Source organism: Dreissena polymorpha, chromosome 1 (genome assembly GCF_020536995.1).
Source record: "Dreissena polymorpha isolate Duluth1 chromosome 1, UMN_Dpol_1.0, whole genome shotgun sequence".
Classification (NCBI taxonomy): Eukaryota; Metazoa; Mollusca; class Bivalvia; order Myida; family Dreissenidae; genus Dreissena; species Dreissena polymorpha.
In genome coordinates, this window is record NC_068355.1 from 102,089,631 (window position 1) to 102,105,388 (window position 15,758).

The window sequence follows — 15,758 nt, forward strand, 5'->3', positions numbered from 1 at the left end:
TATATAGCGCGGATAAACAACATTTGATATCTTTCATGATCACAAAAACTTCCGTTCATTACGGCATAAAAATCAGATCTTTATTAATTATTTAGATCTTATTGTCAGATCTTCTCCATTCTGCGAATGGTAAGCTATTTTACAAGTAAAAACTAACTTTACATCTTTGGTTACATTATTTAGTACATGAAAAATGATTCATCCTATGTCTTATGAACTCCAGAGAGCTCAAGAATTTATCTGCCCTATACGAAAATACTTGTTATAAGATCTGTGTTTAAAGTCTACATTGAAGTGCCTTTTGAAACATGTCGACTTTATAATGCGATAATATTAGTAACTTTTAGTATCTGCAAATAAAAGATATTGAAAACATGAACCGCAGTTGTTTTGAAGCCATCCTGACAAGAGCGGCTAAATTATAGGCTGGGTACAACTAAATGGTAGCGGTACATTACAAAATGTAGCCTCTACAGAGTTAACAAAGCAAATTTTGACACCGCAAGACGCACAACGAACAACGCAGGACACACGACAGACAAAAGATCACCATTGTACTCAGGTGAGCTAATAACCGACATTCCTGATAGAGTGTTATCCTCAAAAAGTGAAGTAAAAATTAATGTTAAAATAACAAAAGACGAAATAATCGGATATTTTGCGGTATTAAAATCCTACAAAAACGCAGATTACATAGAAGAAAACATCACACTTAAAAAAGACGTATAGATCTCTGTCTTTTAGACAGAAATAGTATTTCTCTTGTACATGCAAGCGATATAAAACCTGCAATAATTTAATCGACAATATCTATCAAACTTTAAACCCCATCAAACGTGACCAAGGATATTGGAAATTAAATAGTTCAATTTTAAGTTAACTTCAATAAGATTCTACAATAAAACAACATTATCGAAGAATTCTAACATGCACAAATAGATAGTAAACAAATAATATGGAAAGTATTTAAATGTGAAGTTAAACACATGTCGATACAATACGCAAAGAAAAAATAACGTGAACGCCAAACTTTAATGCATCTTTTAGATACTGCGTTAAATAAATTTCGTTTTAAAGATTCTGACATAGAAATGATGAAGTAAGGTATTCCAAAATTACTCTTTTCGTCAATCAATATGGCAAACAGCTGTTAATATTTAAAATGAACATTGATGCAAGTAAGTCATTATCCAAAGTAAATATAATAAATAATATAATATAATAAAAACATCAATTCCAAAAGATTGGACTCGTACTTTGCAATCAGGAGAATCATTTAATACCATGGTAAAAACAGAACAGCAGTGTACATTTAGCAAAAATATGAACATCTATAATTTAGATAATAAACAAAAATATATATATTTATTTACCATATATTCCATAAACTATACGGCCATGATTATTGAACGAGTGCATTTAAAGAAAGGTTTATCAAGAAATTGACATTTAATATTATTAATAATGTTATTCAGAATACCAACTGCGATACAAAACGTAGTAATAAAATTATTCCAACTTATGTAAACTTGTTTACTTTGAAATGTTAAAGATTCGCCTCTATGTATGTGCTGTTGGGAATAAGAAACATTAGAACTCTTCTTATAAGACTGGCCTTGTTACGTCTATTCTAGTACATAAATCAAACAAATTTCCAGAAGAAGTGTGTGTTTTTATCTTTTTCGCCTTCGGTTATAAAACAGAATAGAAGTACTTACGATGATGTCAATATAATTATGAGATATGCTTGTTATTCGAAATATAACTGTTACATATTCAGCGAGAGAAGATCAACCATTATTGATATAAAAATGTACTTTTCAATGATCAATGTGATTCATTAATACATAATAAGAATTCCACGTCACAATATATTATTAAAGTTTTGTTTAAATTTGAATTACTTCACAACCGTCACAATTTTATGATTGTTGCTTTAATGAAATCAGCATATTAGTGCTTTCGCTTTTTCTTTTTTTTGAATAAAAAAAAAAAAATTATTTGCGAACTATTATAAAGGAATTCTGTAATGTTCTTTTAAACGTTCCGGAATACATATAATTTAATTTGTACGTATATAATGAAACAAACCGAACATCTTGTATACTATATACCATAAATACCAATGAAATTGTTCGAAAGAAATTGCCCTATGTTTTCCTATATTATTCATGTTAAGTCCTGATTAATAGTTTGGATAGTTTAAACAACTTAATGATATAAAAACTAATAAAAAAACATGTTTTAATGAATGCTTACATTACTGTAAATATATTTAATTGATTTTTATATCTGAAATGTAGTATGTAAAATGTGCTTATTTTTGTGAATAAATAGTTTTAAACCAAAACAAATACTTTCATTAAATAAAGCCACGTCATATTTTATAATGTTGAGTTGTAACAACAAATGAAGATTACCACTGAACATATGGCATCGTTTTAAGGCTATTAATTAGCTATTTATTTTATTGAAGCTTACGCTACAACTAATGTTAGCGTACTATCGCAATTACAAGAATATGTCCCATGGGACCTTCGAAACGCCTCGTGTTAGCAATTCTAACTTGCGTAGGGTATTTTCATTGTACAGGGTATACTTTGACCTGAGATACCAACCCCCAATGCGCGTGATAAACATCATTTTTATCACGTATAATAGGATGAGTGTCTATCAGCCAAAGACATGAGGCCAAGAACAGTATCTCTATTGATGGTGTATTATATTTTAATAGACTCGTCACTAGTCGATAAATAGTGTGTATAAACGAGAGATGCAAATAGATTTTGCACCAGTGATTTGCGCTTATTCGTGTTTAATACTTAAACTTTAGGTTAACGTAAAGAACTCAGTGGCTACCGTTAAAGTAATACATTTAGGTCAAAGTTCACAATGCACTTCAAGCACGTGTAAAACTGTGCCAACAAAAACTTAATTCTCGTGAATACGCTTATAATGTAAGCTTAAATTCCTTAAGCTGTATGAAGTTTTGTTTGCGCTTGTGTTCCGCGAAATTAATGAAGGTATAATATTATTTGTAATGCGATAGGCTTTGATCGATTTCTATTTTTGACATTGTCATATTCGTCCTAACGAATACTAATGCATAGTTCTGTGTCAGATGGATGTTCAAGAACATTATCCGATATAGAAACTATTCGTGTTCTGCATTGGAACTAATCACGTCTCCTCAGGCCAAGGTCATGCGTTTCAGTAAAAGGTCAACTTATATTTTTGTCAAAATAACGCTTACCACATTTTTATGCGACGATATGTCGAGGTCATGTACTTAATGGCTTCTATCACGCATATGCTCAAGGTAAAGGGTTATCTTTTTCAACGTTTCGATTTTGAATACTATGTCAAGAAAGAATTTTCAGATTATGAGACAAACTGTCGAATATAGCTTTTAGGTGAAATGCCAATGTGAAGAGTTGATGTTCTTTCGCGTTTTTCAAGTGAATGTATCTTAGAATTTCCCTAGAATTATAGCATAACCCAATGCTGTGTTACACGTAGTCAGATGTTAAGTTCACAAATACCAATACTTGTTCGCTAAACGTCTGTCATACAAATCTAACTGAGTTGTTTAAAAAAAAAACAGGAAAATCAATATACGCATAAATCTTTACTGTTGAACGCAATCATTAAATGTCAATATTCCTATTTAGAACATGACATCATATAGACCGTTCCATAATCGATAAATTGACCGCCGCCATATTGTCAGTCACGTGACTGTCCGCCATTACACTGCTGCTAACTGGTGCGAGACTGCGATTCCAAAAGCCAAAAACGTAGAGAATACCCGCTTAACCGTTGTCGGATAAATAAATTACTTAATGAATTAATGTGAGGCGATTATCACATTTTTGTTGTTTAAATGATTGTTTAAAGTTGAGATTGATTGTTACAAATAAAATGTTTAAAATGCTTTCGTGTATTTGTTTTTTTTATATCTGTAATCAAGTGGTAATCATCGGCGAAAATTTGCCGGTTCAGTCGCTCATACTATGTCTTTGATTAGACTTGTTACTTTTAACGTTTCACAAACAATTCACGCATGTATTGTTGTGTTGATTTTAATAGCCGCAACATCAAGCAATTTATATTTTAATTAATACTTATTAAAGATTCTCGCGCAATTAATTACCGCTAATTGTTTGTAATTGGTCTCATGTGGTAAAAATCTACATTCCAAAATCATAACATATTATATTAAGTATGATATTTTTGATACGCCTTCCTTTATTTTTCTTGTTCTAACTGATATCAAAGATAAAAAATTGTGGTTTGGATTTATATTTAATTATGGAATTTTGTCACGTTAAAAAACGAGCTTTTTATTATGAGAGAGTGATATTGATCTTGACGATCTTTTATGTGATTATTCGGAAGATGAAGAGAATGTGATCTATGTGATATATCTATATTTTCATCTGTGAATCATTTAACAGCTATAAAGCTAAAACATACAAAAAAATGTATTTTATAGGTCTTTGAAGTAACGCAAAACATATGGATAACGACACCAAATGTTTAACCAATTAATCCACACAAAAAAACTCCGAAAAAAACACCTAAATAATATTTCAAAAATATATTATTAAGCGCCAAACGAATTTATTAATACATTTATTTGCAACTTTAAAAACGCGGCATAAGCATCAAATTAAAGATTATCTGAAGACTGAAAGGCCGACAATTTGACACAACAAAGAGCTCTATGCATAAGCCGTAATAGTTTTTGCAGAAAAGCTTCAATAAATTACAATAGTAATACATCTAATTATAAAAATATAATTATGAATGGCATGAGTACGTTAGTGTGATAAACACAGGAGTAATAGAAAGTATAAGGGGTGCATTGAAAATAAACGTACTACAAAGCCCTATTAAAAGCGAAGTGCATGACAGTATTAACATGTAATTTTAATTTGATGGGTTTTGTACAGAGAATGACGCTATTGAGGAATAAAAACATACAACTGAAAAACACAACTTTACATGATGCAATTTGAACTGTGTATTCATGTATATTGAAAACTCGTTACTAGTGAGTATGAGTGGCAAATATCTAACATTTTAACACACATATATCTATATTAATATTTTTTTAAAACAATATTTACCCCCGTTCGTGTCAAATGTAATTTCTTGTTTTATGATGTCGTTCGTGCATTGCCGTAACATTAAATCTTCATACGAAATGACGTAGTTTTAATTAACCGATACCCGCTAAATACGTTAAATGTTATGTTTTTAGGTAAATTTTATAATTATCAAATACTTTTTTTCATAAATTAAACCAGGGATTAAACGGGCTAGTATCTTTACGGTGTACAATTTCTGATATTCTATATTGAACTTTTAATTTGTACAATATGTAACATATCTAATGAACGCAACTGTTAAGTATGTCGGAGGTAAAATATTTAACCAAATGACTGCTTAATACTACCAGAAAGAGAAGACATGGTGGCATCATCAATTGTGTTTAATGACCAGACTGTCATCTGCCACCCAGTGTGGTTTATGACACCCCGGGATGACGCCATGTTGTTAGTTAAGTCTGGATAATATCTGATCAAAACGAGATAATCGGATTATGCAGATCAAACGGGCAATTCAACACTGGAATGCAAAGGATTACGCGATTTTAAGATTGATGCATATAATCAAATGATAAATATTGCAATTAGTTTAATTAAATGGTTTTTTTTTAATGTGTTAACGTGTTTATTTTCCGAGACAAATACCTAAAAAATGCACGTTTTTCAAACATTTTTCTGTTATAACACTAACTTAACATCTCCTCTAGCAGAAAAACTTTAAATCAAACAATTTGCATGACAAACAAACAAGTTTTACAAAAAGAAAGAAATTCACCCGTTGAATAATCGGTGCTCTCTTATATATGTTACCGGTTGTTTGGCAGTAGTGTAATGGCGGACGCGGAGAGTATTCAGGGGAGATAATTGGGTAATTACTAAATTATGGAACGGTCTATATTAAACATATCTAAATGTAACGTGATGTATTAAATGTATGTTTATGTCTTATCGAAAACATAGTTGTTGAATATGTTATTAGAATTTACTCTCTATAATAAGATCGCTAAGACGTTTTGGGGGCAAATCCAAAATGCCGAACATACTGATGAACTGGAGTTTGTCAGTTCATAATATATTCTTGATACAAATTGAATAAAACCCGACTTTTAAAGTATATACCAACATTCAATGCATAATGTGCTCGAACATAGTATTAAGCGCCAAGAAATTGTTTAATATAAGCAGAACATGTAACCACAATAAGGTAACGTACAAAAAAGCAAACCATGAAACTACAAGAAAATCATGTAACCACAAACCAACGTAACAAAATCAAACTTTGTGAACACAAGCAAAAAACGTAACCACAAGATTTCTAAGTAACCACAAAAGCAATATGATACTTCAAGTAAACTATATAACCAAGGAAGTCAACACAACCAAACGATACGGCTTATTGAATATACATGATCACACGCAGCAAAGTACGAAACAACTATCAAAATACATGAAAACAAGAGATATTCGAAATCATACGCAAATTCACCCGTTGTTACCACAACTTGTATGCATTGACTGTAACTAAACTACTGGAATGATATATTCGTTCAAACAAAGAACATAGGCACTAAAATAACTATTGGACACTACCAAACTGGGAGTATCCCCAGCAAACCACGTAACTACTTGCCAACTAGATAACCACTAAACATAGAGCCGCGTTCTGAGAAAACTGGGCTAAATGCATGTGCGTAAAGTGTCGTCCCAGATTAGCCTGTGCAGTTCGCACAGGCTAATAAGGAACGACACTTTCCACTATTATGGTATTTTAAGTTTCAAGGAAGTCACTCCTTATCGAAAATCACGTTTATGCGGACTGCACAGGCTAATCTGGGATGACACTTACGCACATGCATTAAGCCCAGTTTTCTCAGAACAAGACACATATAATGGTGAAACTGAACATGTAAAGCTCTAATTTCTGAAATAAACCTTTAAGCAGTACGATATCTACACAAGTATACACAACTTATCTTATGTAAACACATTCGAATTCAATATCTATTTAAGACGGTGTAGGGTATCAATAACCGTCTTAGTTATCCCGACAGAGAACATGCAATCCAAGGCCGATGGAAGCCGACGGATGTACGATTATGTCGTCGTCGGGCTCGGCGGCATAGGCAGCGCTGCACTCTATTGGCTTTCCCGACGTGTCGGTCAAGGTGAGCTATTTGCTAAGTCGTATTTATTTCATAGTTAAGTTACGTTTGTACAAGTCAAATTTTAGGACGGTGTTGTTCAAACGAATCATGTAGTCTTGTTATAAAACCAACATTTGACAATAAGCTACCGACCAACTCAGATAATGTATGTATTAATTATAAGACATATTGGAATGTATGGGCATATTTAAATAATTTCGGCGAATTATGCAGTGCTTCATTTGCCTGTATACAGTTAAGCAAATAACTGATTATAAACATTATGCGTGAACGTATTGTTTTGTTGCCCGCGTGATGCGGTAATTGATGCGGTAATTGATGCGGTCATTGCCCGCGTGATGCGGTAATTGCTATTTAAGTGCTAAATTTCCTTCATAAAAATCTCAAATATTTCCGCGTTCTGTTTTTTGAAAATTATACAGATTATACATACGTTCCTTTGTATAAACAAAAAACTGGTAACTTCTTAATAGGTGATGTGCACATATTTCAATTAGATAATGTTGACGAATCATGTATTTTAAATACAATTGATGTTTGTTAAAGCGTCGGTCAAAAGGATTTTTGGTCTAAATTTCAATTTACTCTTAGTGTGACCATGCACGGTGGTATAAAGGTGACATGGCACAATTTTATCAAGCGGCCTATATGAAATGCGCATGCTTTAGCTATTACCTCCGCACGTGATCGCTGTGACATGCGAAACTATGGCGTGCGCACGCAATATCTATGACCCGCGCACGTGATAGCAATAACATGCGCACGCGGTAGATGAACAATAAATATACGTATCAGGCCAGCCATAATCGAACAAATCGGAATAATTTTCTCATTTCAATAGAAAAAAATGGTTGAACTTTCGACAAGTTTTATTGTGGAATTGCTGCTTGCGCACGCAATAGCTATATCGCTTGCGTTTGTTATCGCGTTGGCACGTCATAACGATCGCTAACGTACGAAGGGAACGCTTAATAACATATTTCCTACGTCCATTTTAATGAGGCCTTTTCACAGATTTTGGCATGTATTGAAGTTTATCATTAAATGCTGTATATTGATAAATATAAACATTTGATCTCCAAAGCTCCAGTAAAAAAAAACAAGAATAAAATTACAGAAAGAAAAATAATAACCCTCAACAGGGCTCGAACCACTGACCATTGGGGTAAAAGTCTAACGCATACATCACTCGGCCATCCGTGCTCATACAAAGGGCGATGCATTTTTATACTTAATGTAAGCAATCCTCGTAGTATCACAAAATATAACGACAAATGAACTCTCCATATTATTTAATCGTTTTTTATCGTCAAAAGATTCATATAATGGATATTTTAGAGCATGGTAAATGTTCAGAATTACTGTTTCCTCACAAATATCATAAATAGGAAGGAAATTTGCGAATATGAAACATTATCTTTTTAATTTTGTCAATTTACCAAAACGTTGCCACCGTAGTCATATGTAGTCATGTTTTTTACGAAATATAATTGCGTTTCATCTGGCACTATTTTATGCAGATTAATCGCTTCGACACAAAGGCAATTTGTTTTTCTGCGTAGCTTTCAATCCAGGATTTGGTCGTTATTAACCTTTATCAATAGAGAATAATATGCCAGGGAAAATGATCGCCATTAGACCAGAATGAATAATTAAGAAGGATATGATAGGCTTACTTTAGAGCATTCCTCCGCAACTTGAGCTGCATATTTTCGCGATAATTTGACATCCGTTGTGATAAGACCTACCTCATGGTATAGCGAACGTTTATTGACGTTCATTGACTTTCTGTTTTTGTTTCAAGCGCAGCATAAAAACTCTTAGTTCATAGAATCAACTTAATGTTCATAAAATGGACGTTTCGATTTTCTATTCAGTGCTGAAATAACACGTGGCCAGTGTTTTGAAGACAGATCGTTTCGTATGAAATTAATTTTTCATACACGGGTAATTTCCATATACTGTATAAATTTGATCAGTTTCTTCCAACAAATGTGTTTTAGTTGAAACACATGGATATATTTAACTCAGAATATTTTGTAATATTAAATCGTTATACAAAATTAAACAAAAATTTCAACGTTTTCAGTTTACCTAATGTAGTATTAAATAATTATTTAGGAATGAAGCAAATGACTATAGATAAAGAATCAAATATTACATATACAATAGTGAACGTTAAAGACACGGTAACGAATCTTTTAAATACATGAACATACATGATGCATTCATATATCTAATTAATATGTTATTAAATGATTTGAGCATTTTGCTTTATCATAATTAAATTCTTAAGTTGTATTTCTAAAAGTGTGTGGATTCAAACATTATTTATTTGTCTTGCGAGCATTAAAATAACAACAGTTGCTGTCCCGAATCGATTTCACAAAAGTTAGCGACATTCTATTTTTAGAATCAATAATGAACATATTATTTAATAATTTTATTTAACTTAACTCATTCATATGTTTACATGAGTTTAGGAATGTGATAATAAAATGTCGACATTTAAACCCTTTTTAAACAGTAACACTGCTGCGCAGTGTTAATGTGCGCCTATTTACTTGAACTTTCTTATTGTTTCCAGGCGTCCTCGGTATAGAACAGTTCGGGCTGGATCACGATAATGGCGGATCACAAGATCACTCGAGAATCATGTAATTCTAGCTAATATGTCTTTGTGTGCATTGTTTATAAGATAAACATTTCTCACAGACGGATTTGAAGGGAGTGACACTGTTAACAAAACTATTATTGTTTGGTGTACAATTTAATGTTACGTAGATATTCACGATTACAACTATCCACACACCTACATACGCCGTCTCCGAACCCAATCACGGAACCATTAGTCATGCTGGCATCGCGTTGTGTCCATCCATGTCCTAACTGTGTATTTATTACGATATTACGCCGACTCACAGTCATTATATATAATTAGCTCTACTTCAAATTATATTGATGACTGAATGTTACTATTTATTAAAATGCTTCACTGTTGATAACTAGAAATAGAAAAACAAACAACAACAGAGAAGGCAATTCATTTAGAATTATCTTTAGTACATTTGTATTTTCGATGAAAACGCAGACAATTCCATGCGAATGTCGTTTACACAAAAAAAGACAACGACACAATACAATGTGTGTACACTTTTCCCTTAATCTCAGATGACAGATATAGATATGTTCATTTTCGTCCGCTCCTTATGATTTTTTAGTCGCAAATTCCGCAAAATGTGTTTCTAAAAAAGTGACTTTCTACGTTACAAAAAAACACACGAATAAAAAAGCCCGTTAAGTTGCGCACGTGTGGCCCGTTTCACTAATCAATTTAAGAACATTTTAGACTTGAACACACATTTTACATTCCTTAAATGATGATTTAATTGCTTGATTTATTAACACATATCCCTAATTTATTTCAATATCTTATACATGTATAGACGGTCTACTATCGATAATTAAGAAAATGTTTTTAATGAGGTATTATTTCAGACGGATGGCCTACCACGACGATATCTACACAAAGTTGACGCCTGAAACCTACAAGGCGTAAGAATACATATATTACGAAATAATACATAATATACCCCAATTGTGTTGTTCTGTTTCTCTATCTATAGTACTACTATCTGCGTGGTTAATGACATCTATTTTGCGTCGATGTATATGTATACAAATCTAGAAAGAAAAAAACGCTTGACTTAGTATTAACGTTTATTGAGACATTATTCTTCATTTTCAACGCCACTTTGTAACGCAATTATTTCAATGACTGCCTAGATTTGCTGTGGCGGAGGAGGAGTCCGGGATCCAACTGGTGTACAGGACCGGGGGTCTGCTGATAGGCAAGAAAGGCGAGTCGGAGGACATCGCCAGGCAATACGCCGAGGCCATGGCGACCAATAACATTCCGTGAGTAGGGGCGTGGAGATCAGAGCAGGGGTGGAAGTATGGGTGTGTGGAGAGAGCGAGGGTATATGAATGGTAGTGGAGGGACGAGGATCTGCTGCTAGCAAACAATTACAATACACGTTATCAATTATTACCAACAGTATAAAATGAGTAGTGTGTGTTTATGTAGTGATTTGAGTGGATGGTAAACCGAATATAGCGGTACAGTAATAGCCGTTCTGCTTATAATGAATGATAGGGAGTCTAAGAGCATCGCAATGCATTGTAAACGCGAAGGCCATTGCCACAAATAATATTCCGTACGGCAAAGAGTTAAATGGAAGTGGAAGGAATCTTTTCGAGGCTTTTGGTACGAAGTAATCCGAGGATGGATTGCCAGTAGAACGGGTTTGGAGGGATTAACGAAGATTGGGATTGCGGGGATCGCGTGGAGGTATGGGCGCTGAGAGTAGAGTTTGGTAAAAGGGATGTGGGTTATAAGAGTTGGATGGTGAGATTGGGCGGAATCATGGCGGGTAGGTGAAGCGGAGATTGAGGAATCGGTCGGAAGGATTTAAGGAATATGGGTTATTCGGATAGCTAAGAAACGTGTGTTGGCATCGCCATTTAGCGCTCATTCACACGTTGCGTAGAGTGTTCTTTTATTTGTTGTCACTGCTTCTTTGCCCGATGTTTGTCGAACCTGTTATGCTTTAAATTGAAGTTGAACTTGCGCTTCTCATACTTTTATTTTGGGAAATAGGTACGAATGGTTGTCAGGGAAGCAGCTAAACAAGAAATTTCCTCAGTTCACCACAGACGACAAATACGTTGCGGTCTACCAAGCAGATGGCGGTTTGGTGGACGCGGCTGCTGCGAAAGCCGCCCACGTCCAGCTCGCTAGAGGCCGTGGAGCTGCCGTCATGGAGAGATGTTCGGTGTTGAGACTTCTCAAGAACGACGATGGAACAATGAGGGTAAATTTGGCTTCCTGTTCATGCAATTGCAGAGTTTTTATACATTTAAGTAGACCTCGTGCAAAATTAATGCATGTAACAGTATTTCATTTGTGCGTGTTTCATTTTGTTCCGTTGAACAATTGTTTTGATTTGTGTGTGTTTTGAAAGATAATGGAAATTGTATCCTTTGTTTAAGATTATTTTTCGAAAAAAACTCTCAACTTACCTTTAGATGAGACAGGAACATGCCTGCGTTAAAATTAGTAACGAACCAGTGACATCAGGAACGTGGATATTTATATGACCGGAAGTATCGGTCTTTATATGCCAATCAATATATTATTAGGTATCGACGAGTAAGGGGGATTTCACATGCCGCAAAGTAATTGTGACCTCAGGAGCGTGGATCAATCAAGTGACCGGAAGTATCGGTCTTCATATTCCGATATACGTCACACAGGAACAAGTAACATACATGGCTACGTCAAACCTGAAAGAATTCGTCAAAGATAAGTACGTTTCCCCGTTTCTATTTTCGGATAAACAGCTTTTATTATGATGATGATGATGATGATGATGATGATGATGATGATGATGATGATGATGATGATGATGATGATGATGATGATGATGATGATGATGATGATGATGATGATGATGATGATGATGATGATGATGATGATGATGATGACGACGACGACGATGATGATGATGATGATGATGATGATGCTGATGCTGATGATGCTGATGATGCTGATGCTGCTGCTGCTGCTGCTGCTGCTGCTGATGATGATGATGATGATGATGATGATGATGATGATGATGATGATGATGATGATGATGATGATGATGATGATGATGATGATGATTAAAATATCATGTTTCTCAGATTCCCAATTTGGATCTACCATTCCCACGCGCACGACTTCTACGGGATGCCGATCCACGGGAACACCGGTGTGAAGGTCGGGATCGACGTCGGTGGCCCCGTTGTGACGCCTGACACCCGGACATTCGTACCGGACCCGATCCGCGAACAGGCCTGTGTGGAGCTGCTGAAGGAAATCTTGCCCAGGGTTTGTGACTGCGCATTGTTCCGAAAGCTGTCTAAGCGAAGTTTTGACATCTATTTATATTCAATCCAATATTTCCCGACAGTTACCACAGGCCCGGCGAAATAATATCAATTTTAGCATTAGCTTATTAAACTATTTTCTTCATTAAACTATGATATTGTGTAATGTCTTATCGAAAGGTTAAGCGCAATGGAAAGTATCGTGTTCAACTCTTTATTTCAATAAATGATGAGTTTTCCTTTTGATTTGTTCACATTTATAGCACTAGAACATATACACTTTAAGGCTTTTTTCTAATATTAAGTATATATTACCACATACAATTATGGTTGGTTATTTTATATAATGTTACTGTTGCTGTTCCATATTCTTCCATATCAATTCATAATGTGCTCACACAAAATCATGATATATTCTATATTTTTTTATTATTTTATATTGACATAAACACATTTAAAACCATAGAGTGTTTCGTAAATTGGCGTTTCTCGCTTCAAATTTCAAATTTCATTTCCACATACTGATTGTCTTTATAATTTGTAGTTGAGTCGACAAAAATATAGATTATCGTGAAATGATTCAGCGCCAAATAAGGTAATCTCACGTAATTGATGTGGGTTTAATACGGAATTATGAAGACACGCATCCGTAAATAATTCATCACAAGTCTTGTTTTGAGATTTGGAAATGCACATATATGTTATTGGAAACCGCTGCCATTACAATTTAAATCATAACAGATTGATTTTTGGCAGAAGCACTCGTGTGAAATGGAAATCTAAACGCATTTTTAAGTGTTAATTATTTGCAGTCAAAAATGAAAAACAAAACAGGTTAGAAACAAGACTACTAGTATTGCCAAGCAATATATGTCCCCTACCGGTTATATCTGTTGCCATAGCAACCTGAATTTTTGACGTGGGACAAATTTCTGACAAATTCCATAATGCCATCTATCCATGTTTCAAGTTTCATGAAAAAACATGAAGAACTTTTAAAGTTATCGCAGGATCCAGAAATGTGTGACAAACTCACAGACTCACGGACTGACGGACTGACAGACTGACGGACTGACGGACACACAGAGCGCAAACCATACGTGAAACCGGTCGGGGACAATAAAGATTCATCAAACACAAATACAAATACTATTGGAATCGATCATCCTTATTTGGTGTTATGACTGTAGGTACTGGTTAATGATCTCTGTTCGGAGTTTGGTTGTTATTTTGTCGCAGGTTGTGCGCACATTGTGTCCCATTAGGCCATGCCTCGCCTTTCCGCCTAAACATGATTTTAGATAAGAAGGGACTTCCTTGAAACTAAAAAAAACTTAAAAGCGGAAAGCGTCGTCCCTGATTAGCCTGTGCGAAATGCACAGGCTAATATGGGACGACACTTTCCGCACATGCATTAAGCCCAGTTTTCTCAGAACAAGGCTCATATAAGGCCCAGAGGTGTTACAATGCACGTTGTTTGTTGTGTATAATAAGAATGGATTTACCAAAAAGGGCATTTAACTATTGCAAACGCCCAATCGGTGTTGCCTTTGTGACTTGCAGGCAGTGGGTCCGATTCTCTATAGCAAAACATGTCTGTATGACATGCCTCCAGACCGGAACTTCATCGTGGACACGTGCCATAGGAACGGGTATGACAACGTGATCGTCTGCAACGGGGCCGGTCATGCGTACAAGTAAGAGTCATATTCGTTCTTGCCATTCATTCTATTCTGTAAATCGCATACATTCCTTTATGTCATTGATTGTTTTGCGTACGCGAAACGTTAGAATTATATCAGTTAGTGCCATGCATGCATGTGTACGTACGTACGTTCGTCGTGCGTTCGTTCGTTGGTTTGATCATTTATTTATCCATTCCTTGCTCGTTCTTTCGTTCATTTATTCATTTTTTTCATAGTTTCACTTATTCATTTATTTAGTGTTTGCTCTACCAAAAGCGACCGTAACATTCACAATACACGAACGATTCAAATTAAAACTTCTCCAAAGACACTAATTCATGCTCCAACCTAACAAACGTTCACCAACATATCTTCCAAAATGATGGTTGAAATGAATTGAAATCAGTGAAACTTATAACACAGATCAAAAATAAAAACTTGCTTTTTCGTTCCTTTAGTCGCGGATTCTCTGCACTAATCTGTTTCAGGTTCGCGGGTCTGCTGGGTAAGATCCTTAGCGAGATGGCGATAGACGGTCACACCCAGTACGCCATCGGCCCATTCTCCTTGGACCGTGAGGCGCTCAAGGATCCAAACTTTAAACCTGTCTTCTTTTCGGGGACCAGCAAGCTGCCGAAGAGCAAGAAAGAAGAGGAGCCGGGTTTAGCAAAGCTATGAAATTTTGAGATTTTTTTGCAATGACCCTGTAAAATTAGCGTTTGTGTTTTGTCATTTTAACATAGTTTATTGATATTCTCTACACTTTCTCCCTCTATCTATATATATTGTTAAGAAATGTTTACCTGCACATACTTGAACTAATTGTTTACCATTTAAAATGTATAATGAATGCTGCAAGTCTT

At 34.8% G+C, this 15,758-nt stretch overlaps 1 protein-coding gene across 1 annotated transcript; it reads left to right on the forward strand.

The window, feature by feature from the left end:
• Positions 1–7,111: 7,111 nt before the first annotated feature.
• Positions 7,112–15,758, forward strand: LOC127843097 (monomeric sarcosine oxidase-like). The gene is made up of 9 exons (XM_052372911.1): positions 7,112–7,279; positions 9,867–9,936; positions 10,778–10,834; positions 11,066–11,197; positions 11,940–12,153; positions 12,482–12,648; positions 13,025–13,211; positions 14,774–14,907; positions 15,384–15,758. The coding sequence occupies exons 1-9, from the start codon at positions 7,171–7,173 to the stop codon at positions 15,571–15,573; spliced, it is 1,260 nt and encodes a 419-aa protein (XP_052228871.1). The 5' UTR covers positions 7,112–7,170; the 3' UTR covers positions 15,574–15,758.